Source organism: Silurus meridionalis, chromosome 18 (assembly GCF_014805685.1).
Source record: "Silurus meridionalis isolate SWU-2019-XX chromosome 18, ASM1480568v1, whole genome shotgun sequence".
NCBI lineage: Eukaryota > Metazoa > Chordata > Actinopteri > Siluriformes > Siluridae > Silurus > Silurus meridionalis.
The window spans coordinates 24,539,529-24,549,904 of record NC_060901.1 but is presented as its reverse complement, the minus strand read 5'-3'; the positions used below and the strand labels follow the sequence as shown (position 1 = coordinate 24,549,904).

At 40.6% G+C, this 10,376-nt stretch overlaps 1 protein-coding gene across 2 annotated transcripts in view; it reads right to left on the bottom strand.

Annotated features, from left to right (window-relative positions):
- lin28b (lin-28 homolog B (C. elegans)) overlaps nt 1–2,236 on the bottom strand; it is a 21,883-nt gene extending 19,647 nt beyond the window's left edge. The window contains exons 1-2 of one of the 2 annotated variants that reach the window (XM_046874314.1): nt 1,641–2,236; nt 755–933 (exon numbers count right to left, since the gene is read on the bottom strand). In XM_046874314.1, the coding sequence (XP_046730270.1) occupies nt 755–933; nt 1,641–1,650 (189 nt within the window). In that variant the 5' untranslated portion in view covers nt 1,651–2,236. Of the gene's footprint in view, nt 1–754 lie in introns of both variants that reach the window. The other variant, XM_046874313.1, reaches the window with a different exon arrangement.
- Nucleotides 2,237–10,376: the final 8,140 nt, after the last annotated feature.

Below are 10,376 nucleotides of genomic sequence, written 5' to 3'. Positions count from 1 at the left end.
TAAATACAATTAATAAAGCCAAAGTCCAGTGTTTTGGAGGTGAAGGTGAAGTGAAGCTCAAACGGATTCACCATCAGGTGAAACGCCTCAGCGGCCTGCCAGCTCGCGCGCGCGCGCGCACCCACGCACGCGCACGGTAACGGTCTCAATTTCAAAATATAACCCCCTCGTTATGACGTAGTAACATCGCGCCGATTTCAATCCGCAGCGCAGGTGTGAACCCGGATCAGATCCGCTTTCAATCCGTCAGCACGAACCTCTGAAACCCGAACCAGAGTGAGAGAAAACCTAGTGCTTCAAACTGCTAGCATCGGGTGTAAATACTGCAGCACATGACGACATCTGGCTCAACGCTGGACACCAAAAAGCCATGAAAGCTAGCAAAAGCCCACCACCACCACCAAGCAACAAAGAGCTGCTGAAGAAAAACCCGCCTGTGAGGTAAAAGCCGACATTTTAGCAGCCCTCACCCTCATCCGTGTATTTCTGCAACCGAACATCTACAGCTAGGATTCAGAAAACAGCGTTTCCACACCAAGCATGAGTGCTAATGTAGAGCAATTACATTCTCACATCACACACACACACACACACACATCATTAATCACAAGATTCTGTACAAGAACTTTAAACCCTAGAATATTTGGTGGTTGAGGGTCACCATAAGCAAAACACCCTGCACTGAGAAGCCTCCTGTCTGCTAGCAGTGGTTTTAACACCTGAGAGATGATCAGAAGAGCTCTGGTGGACTCACCTGGTGAACAAAGACGTCTAATGGAGGCTCCACTGAACGCCCCTCGCTGTGGGTCATCGATATAAATCCAAATCCCATGCGCACATTGAACCATTTGCAGTAGCCCGATCCAGCCAGGACCTGCCCCGGGCTCCGCTCCTCCTGCCCCGGGCACTTGGCGGTGTCTCCGCCGGGCCTCCCTACAGGGTCAAACAGAGCAAACACACTGCTTAGTGATGTAGACCTGCAGCAACATGGAGTTTTGCTTGGTTGAAAAGACATCACACACACACACACACACAACGTGTGTGGGCGAAACATGGAAATTCCCATTTTCCTCCGAACAAGGTGTGTGTTGAGATACATCACATCTAATCATGTGTGTGCACCACCGGGGAACCACCATCACCCAGGAGCTCAGCTGCATGTGAGGAACACGGCTGTATGAACCCCCTGCTGATGCGATCGCTCAATTCCACAACAACTAACTTTACACGACTTCCACGTGCGTACCGTAAATCACGAGCACGTTTTCTCCCCCTCTTTTTTTATTTTGTATAGTGTGTGTGTGTGTGTGTGTGTGTGTGACGGTCAGGTGCGCGTGCGACACGATACCACCCCCCCTTAATGACCCCTCACCTTTAAGCATCTTAATTCTAGGGCGAAGAAAAAGAAAGAAAATAAAAAAAGGAACCGCTCCCCCCCCAATCGCGCGTGCGATCGCGCGGCGTAAACAAACCCGCGCGTGCACAAAACAACTGAGTGAAACTACCGAGACCCGGTGCTCCGTCCCGAGAGAGCGAAATGAAAGTGAAATGGTGAACAATTGCATTTTTTTGTTCATTATTTTTCTAAGAGGAAGAAGAAGAAAGAGAAGAAGAGGAGGAAACAAAATCGGGGTAAAAACCTTCGGCCATGTTTCCCCGCGCGCGGAACCTCCGTGTTCCTGCGAAGTTCCTCCGGTGGAAAAAAAACACGTTTCCTTCGCAAAACGGGGCGATCGATGGTGATAATGTTGGTGATGATGTTGGTGATGATGATGATGGCGGTGGTGGTGGTGGTGATGAAGATGATGCGCGTCACCGTGGATCCGACATTGGGATTTTCGAGCGCGAGCTCGCATGGTACAGCGTGCTTCGCCTCTTTTGATGTTTTGCTCTCGTCTCTCTCTCTCTCTCTCTCCCCTACTCTCTCTCTTTTGTGACCTCCTCCTTCTCTCTCTCTCTTTCTCTCTCTTTCTCTCACTGTTTCTTTCTCGTTGGCTGGCTCCTGATTGGCTCCTGTCCTGGAGCACGTGACTTGAGTTCAGTCCAAATCACCAAAAAGACACACACTACCGTACTAAATGGTTTAGTACCTGCGGTGTGTGTGTGTGTGTGTGTGTGTGCCGTACTGTGCATTACGGTAGAACGCGCTTTAATTTCTCCCGAATTTTGTGCAATTGTTATTTTTTTCCACACATTTTCTATTGTAGTCAATACAGGATATTAAATATCATTTTTATCTCGAGTTTGCGAATCTGATCATTCAATGCATTCAACAACTGACCACGACCCAAAGCTAAACACACATCATTTTCATAATTAATACACTCTTTATAGATAAAACTCTAAAACAGCATCAGTGCAGTCTATAATCACTATTAATCACATTTTAGAGCGAGTTACTAAACACACCTTCTTCACATAATCTTCCTCATAGAAATGGGTGGCTTGTAACATTTACCAGCCTATAAGATGAATAAAGTGAGACAGACAGCATGCAGCTTTATCATCTGTTTAAACACTGCTTTATTACAAATATATATATAAAAAGCTTTAAAAAAAAAGGGGTCATGCATCAGCATGGAAATAAATACTAAAGAATATAAAGGAAATAATTTAAACCAAAGAATGTATATTTATTATCATAATCTAAAAAAAAGCATTTAAGAAAGAAAAAATATTTAAGGATATTAAAGACTATTTTACATATCTATCTTTCAACTACAAATACTTACAGGCCACATACTAAAGGTTTTCACATTTTTCTGAAAAGGCTCTGAACATTTAAATAATTTCCTGTTTTTGTTCCACGCTGTCAGTGGATTTGTATTTTTTTTGCTTGCTCATGAAAAACATGTTTTTCATCATATTATGAAATATCAGCACATATTTCACAAGCTGTTTGCCTTCTTCTTCGTCTTCTTCTTGTTTGACTCAGAAGGGGTTTGAAACCACTTTGGAAAAGTGAATCAACAACTACCCCCACCTTCCATCAGGATCTACCCCCTCACTCTAACTCAGGAATGTCACTACCCCGCCCCCCAGACGCAGTAGGCGTGTCCCAGTCCGACCACCGTGTGAAAGTTGTGTAGATGTTGGGTGCATGCTCGTGTCCAGTGGTCGGGGGTGTCGCAGCTCGGGTCACTTGAGGTTTCGGTTGCCATCGTCTGCGTCAAATGATATCCTCGTCCCAGTCACATCCATCCTTCACTGAAAAGGCTTCTGGTGTAAGTGGAATATTTCTCTGAGTGAACCCAACATATAAATACAGAAACTGTCTTTGTCACTGGTGCATCTTAATTTAACTGTAGTTCAATTTTATGGTCCAATCTGTAACTTATAATAGTTTTAAATGCACACGTATATTCAAAATCTACAACAAACTGCTCCTTAATATCCACTGATGTCCATTGTTTTATTTTTCAAAGTGTAACAATAAATGCTGAAGATACATCAGTGAGAAGGAAAAGTATATTGTGGGAATTTCTTTGAGATTATGAGATCTCTAACAATGAATAAATCTACTCTGGTACGCTACATTACAGACTTAAGATAAACAGACTACAACTCAAAAAATGTTACATTTTTTTGTTTAACAAAGCAAAATTGGAAAGTGTTAGTTTAAGTGTTTCAGTAGTGAATACAATGTATTTTGTATTTACATTGTTGTTCTTTTCCTCCAAAATCTTGTGTATTATTGTTTCTGAAGCTCTTGCTGATAGATATAAGCTGGAAGGATTAATGTGTATTTATGGAACTTAAACATTTGCCTGATACACTGTCAGAAGTATCATTTAATGCTTTTCTTGTCAGTGAGGTGGAATATTAAATGTGCCTTTAATGACTCGGAAAACCATTTGAAGCTAAATAAAGTCACTCCTTAGACACTAGAAATGCAAAATTCAGATAAACCCTAAACACAAAAAAATTCAAGTCAACTTTAGACACTAAAATGCAAAACAAATATACTAGATAGTACCACAGCTTTAAGAAGAAAAATGTACCACAGTCTTGTACCTGTACATACAAGAGTGTATAGTGTTTTGTCTGATACTTAAAAGTACTCTGTGGCACATAGACCCTAAATCTAATTCCAAATCTATTTTATGTTTATAATCTGAAAATCTGTAAGAAACTGTTCTTCTAACCATGTGCACAATGCAATATGTTAAAAAATGGCAACAAAAAAAGGATTGGGTTTTATTAAAAAATTGAGCATTTCTCTTTTAATTGTTAAATTAATACATTTGCCCAAAGTTTACTTTGTTCCATAAATCACATACTAACTTTGTATCTAAAGTCACAAAAGGCAAAACTTTTCTCCTGGTTTCTCAAACTATGTTTCGGTTGACTTTTTAAAGACACATTTTATTTGTAACTTTTAAAAAAATTGATTCAATTTATATAAAATCTTGTTATCGATTTAGTGCATTTTTTTTTTTGTGAAAAACGAAGGACCCTTCAATATTTCTTTTTGTGGGAAAATTGTCTTAAAAATTGTGAAAATTGGAATAGGTTGGAATTTTTACAGGATACAGGCACTGCAATGTTTGGAAATGTTAAATGTTTTTTTACTGACTTGGTAATGCAGAATTAATTAAATAAATATACATAATAAAAATTGTACTAAAAAAGTTTGTTGTATAAAAATCTGTATGATGATAATAAATGTAAACTGAATTAAAACATTCAGCCAAGTTAAATATCAAACTTCATGAAGGATAGTACTGAACATTTTAGAATGAGTGGAGAAGAAATAACTTAATAGGACCGTAATAAAAGTTTTATATAGTGGGTAGGAATCAGTAAGATGAAAATCCACCTGTAATATCAATATTATGATTTCAGTGTTATGATAATTATGGTGTGTTACACCTGTAATGCAGGTATTCATAATTTTTATAACATTTACGAACCCTGATTTGATTGTTACAATTGTTTACAAATGTTCAAAAATGTTTACATTTTATTAATTCTATATTTTCGTGTTGAACAATTGTTTTTATCTTTCAAAAACAAAATTTGATTAAAAATCATAATAAATATAATTTATCAAATTGATCATGTACTGTAACAATTATTTGTTTCCAAAGATTTTTGAAAATGTAAAATTTCTCTTTTTGAAGATTTATTCCAATATTCACTAATATAGTTTAGATTTAATAGTATATATTTATATTAACATCATATGGTTAAATGTTAAATGCTATGCTTTATCATCTCAATTTCTACAGTAGCTTTTATATTCTGTCATGTGTATTCGAATGTAGTGGATCTCTAGAAAATAATACAAGGTCCAAAGAGAAAATACATCCAACCTATACAGTACAGAATATGTATTTATGTATGTATCTATCTATCTAGTTATGTAACAAAACATTTGGGTATTTGTTTATTTAAAAATCTGATTCTATGTATTTCTGATAAAATTATATATATATATATATATATATATATATATATATATATATATATATATATATATATATATAGAGAGAGAGAGAGAGAGAGAGAGAGAGAGAGAGAGAATGGTTTATCATTATTTTTTTTAGACATCTTTTCTCTAAAACATTTTTTTCTATGTCTTTTTGCATAGTATTGTATTTCTTAATGATTTGTACAAAAACTGTATTTTTTTAAGTACTAACATTTTTTTAAACTATTATAATATAATTTTAATTAATTTAATTTATTATATAATTTTTTCTACATGTATTTCTTTTACAAATATTAAACTGTGCTTCTGTAGTCTTATGTTTTTATAATTAATTATAAATTAATTATATGGATGTCCACACAAGTCTATAATTGGATTTAAAGCTCAGATGCTATTTCTTTTATTGGTTTATTCATGCATTTCACTCTCAGGCCTTCAGTGGGCGTCCTACCTGAACCAATTCACCTCTTAATACCACCATTATGCTGCCACAGCTATAGACATCAGTATTATCGAGAAACGCAGTACAGCAGAGCGCTGCATCACAAACAGGAATCTCATACAGTGAGAATAAAAGTCATTATTGAAGCAAGAAACCCAATGAGCAAAATTCAACAAGTCTCCTTTCACTGCAGCCACAACTTCACCGCTCGCATACATCCTGGGTTTTCCCTGCATTTTCAATGATAAAAATGCATTTTTACATATATTGCGGTTTTTCTAGGAATTAGAAATGAAGGAAAATTTAATATTTTTTTGTGCAAATTCTACAGGATAGAAAAAAAAAAAAAAGTATAAATGGTTAATAAAAAAAGCTTAAGAGCTGTTTTTAACTGCTTTGGCCGATCTTCCTCACAATGTCTAGCTTTTCTTGAGAAGTCAGTCTTGTAAATGTCCTTGTAATCTTAAATAAAATTGTATCTGCGACCAAATTGATTTCTCCTCCTCTGTCAGCAATTGTAGGAAAAAAAACAGTTATAAAGAATATATTTGAGCTTGTTTGCTACAGACGAAGTCTCTTACCATCCAGTCAGGACATGAAAATGCTGACATGACTGGTCACCGGCTAGATGGCCTCGGACTACACAAGTCACAGTCTGATTGGCTAAAACAACAACCTTAATGCAATATTGTTTTGAGGCTATAAAGTTTCTGCACTCTTCATTTCTGCTGGCCTCACGTGATGTGACGGCTGATTGGAGAGAAACTCAAACGAACAAATTAAACTGGTGGCATTGAACACAAGAGAAATGCAATGAAATGATGAGAATACACTATTGCAATAATTTAATACATGTTCATGGGCAAAAAAATATTAAAACGTAAGTCAGTGATTTTGATCAGCAGAAAAGTCTTTACTGGTGATGAGAACCACTACGGGTTAATTCCTTATATGTGACAGATGTTACAGTAGTCCTTAGTCACTGATGTGTAATGGAGTGTGTGATAGATGGTGGAGTGTGTGTTGTGTAATGGAATGTGTGTTGTGTGCTGTGTAAAGGAGTGTGTTCTGTATAATGGATTGTGTGCTGTGTGGTGGAGTGTGTGTTGTGTGGTGGAGTGTATGTTGTGTGGTGAAGTGTGTGTTGTATGGTGGAGTGTGTGCTGTGGTGGAGTGTGTGGTGGAGTGTGTGTTGTGTAATAGAGTGTGTGCTGTGTGGTGGAGTGTGTGTTGTGTAATGGAGTGTGTGCTGTGTGGTGGAGTGTGCTGTGTAAAGGAGTGTGCTGTATAATGGATTGTGTGGTGTGTGGTGGAGTGTGCTGTGTGGTGGAGTGTGTGTTGTGTAATAGAGTGTGTGCTGTGTGGTGGAGTGTGTGTTGTGTAATGGAGTGTATGCTGTGTGGTGGAGTGTGTGCTGTGTGGTGGAGTGTGCTGTGTGATGGAGTGTGCTGTGTGGTGGAGTGTGTGTTGTGTAATGGAGTGTATGGTGTGTGGTGGAGTGTGTGCTGTGTGGTGGAGTGTGTGCTGTGTGGTGGAGTGTGCTGTGTGATGGAGTGTGCTGTGTGGTGGAGTATGTGTTGTGTAATGGAGTGTGTGCTGTGGTGGAGTGTGTGCTGTGTAATGGAGTGTGTGCTGTGTGGTGAAGTGTGTTGTGTAATGGAGTGTGTGCTGTGTGGTGGAGTGTGTGCTGTGTGGTGGAGTGTGTGTTGTGTGGTGGAGTGTGTGTTGTGTAATGGAGTGTGTGTGTGTGGTGGAGTGTGTGCTGTGTGGTGGAGTGTGTGCTGTGTAATGGAGTGTGTGCTGTGTGGTGGAGTGTGTGCTGTGTGGTGGAGTGTGTGTTGTGTAATGGAGTGTGTGTGTGGTGGAGTGTGTGCTGTGTGGTGGAGTGTGTGTTGTGTAATGGAGTGTGTGCTGTGTGGTGGAGTGTGTGTTGTGTGGTGGAGTGTGTGCTGTGTGGTGGAGTGTGCTGTGTAATGGAGTGTGTGTGTGGTGGAGTGTGTGCTGTGTGATGGAGTGTGCTGTGTGGAGTGTGTGCTGTGTGGTGGAGTGTGTTGTGTAATGGAGTGTGTGCTGTGGTGGAGTGTGTGCTGTGTGGTGGAGTGTGTTGTGTAATGGAGTGTGTGCTGTGTGGTGGAGTGTGTGTTGTGTGGTGGAGTGTGTGCTGTGTGGTGGAGTGTGTGCTGTGTAATGGAGTGTGTGCTGTGTGGTGGAGTGTGTGCTGTGTGATGGAGTGTGTGTTGTGTAATGGAGTGTGTGCTGTGGTGGAGTGTGTTGTGTAATGAAGTGTGTGCTGTGTGGTGGAGTGTGTGCTGTGTGGTGGAGTGTGTGTTGTGTAATGGAGTGTGTGCTGTGTGGTGGACTGTGTGTTGTGTGGTGGACTGTGTGTTGTGTGGTTAATGTGTTGTTTAATTGTGTGGTGTGTGTTGGAGAGTGTGTGTTCTAACGGTGTGTGATGGAGAGTGTGTGTTTTAATGGTGTGTGATGGAGAGTGTGTGTTCCAGTGGTGTGTGATGGAGAGTGTGTGTTCCAAAGGTGTGTGATGGAGAGTGTGTGTTCTGACGGTGTGTGATAAGAGAGTGTGTGTTCTGACGGTGTGTGATGGAGAGTGTGTTCTAACGGTGTGTGATGGAGAGTGTGTGTTCAAAGAGTGTGTGATGTAGAGTGTGTTCTAACGGTGTGATGGAAAGTGTGTGTTCTGACGGTGTGATGGAAAGTGTGTTCTAACGGAGTGTGAAGGAGAGTGTGTTCAAAGAGTGTGATGGAGAGTGTGTTCTGACGGTGTGTGATGGAGAGTGTGTGTTCTAACGGTGTGTGATGGAGAGTGTGTGTTCAAAGAGTGTGTGATGTAGAGTGTGTGTTCTAACGGTGTGATGGAAAGTGTGTGTTCTAACGGAGTGTGAAGGAGAGTGTGTTCTGACGGTGTGATGGAGAGTGTGTGTTCTGACGGTGTGTGATGGAGAGTGTGTTCTAACGGTGTGATGGAAAGTGTGTGTTCTAATGGTGTGATGGAAAGTGTGTGTTCTAACGGTGTGAAGGAGAGTGTGTGTGTTCTGACGGTGTGTGATGGAGAGTGTGTGTTCTGACGGTGTGTGATGGAGTGTGTGTTCTGACGGTGTGTGATGGAGAGTGTGTGTTCTAACGGTGTGATGGAGAGTGTGTGTTCAAAGAGTGTGTGATGTAGAGTGTGTGTTCTAACGGTGTGATGGAGAGTGTGTGTTCTAACGGTGTGATGGAGAGTGTGTTCTAACGGAGTGTAATGGAGAGTGTGTTCTAACATTTTGATGGAGAGTGTGTGTTCTAACGGAGTGTGATGGAGAGTGTGTGTTTTAACGGAGTGTGATGGAGAGTGTGTGTTCTAACGGTGTGTGATGGAGAGTGTGTGTTCTAACGGTGTGTGATGATGAGTGTGTGTTCTAACATTGTGATGGAGAGTGTGTGTTCTAACGGAGTGTGATGGAGAGTGTGTTCTAACGGTGTGTGATGGAGAGTGTGTGTTCTAAAGGTGCGTGATGGAGAGTGTGTTCCAACAGTGTGATGGAGAGTGTGTGTTTTAACGGTGTGTGATGCGAGTGTGTGTTCTAACGGTGTGTGATGGAGAGTGTGTGTTCTAACATTGTGATGGAGAGTGTGTGTTCTAACATTGTGATGGAGAGTGTGTGTTCTAACATTGTGATGGAGAGTGTGTGTTCTAGCAGTGTGATGGAGAGTGTGTGTTCTAACGGTGTGTGATGGAGAGTGTGTGTTCTAACGGTGTGTGATGGAGAGTGTGTGTTCTAACGGTGTGTGATGGAGAGTGTGTTCTAACGGTGTGTGATGGAGAGTGTGTGTTCTAACGGTGTGTGATGGAGAGTGTGTGTTCTAACGGTGTGTGATGGAGAGTGTGTGTTCTAACAGTGTGATGGAGAGTGTGTGTTTTAACGGAGTGTGATGGAGAGTGTGTGTTTTAACGGAGTGTAATGGAGAGTGTGTGTTCTAACGGTGTGTGATGGAGAGTGTGTGTTCTAACGGTGTGTGATGGAGAGTGTGTTTAAAGAGTGTGTGTTCTAACAGTGTGATGGAGAGTGTGTGTTCTAAAGGTGCGTGATGGAGAGTGTGTGTTCTAACAGTGTGATGGAGAGTGTGTGTTCTAACAGTGTGATGGAGAGTGTGTGTTTTAACGGAGTGTGATGGAGAGTGTGTGTTCTAACGGTGTGTGATGGAGAGTGTGTGTTTTAACGGAGGTGATGGAGAGTGTGTGTTCTAACGGTGTGTGATGGAGAGTGTGTGTTCTAACGGTGTGTGATGATGAGTGTGTGTTCTAACGGTGTGATGGAAGTGTGTGTTCTAACGGAGTGTGATGGAGAGTGTGTTCTAACGGTGTGATGGAGAGTGTGTGTTCTAAAGGTGCGTGATGGAGAGTGTGTTCCAACAGTGTGATGGAGAGTGTGTGTTTTAACGGTGTGTGATGCGAGTGTGTGTTCTAACGGTGTGTGATGGAGAGTGTGTGTTCTAACATTGTGA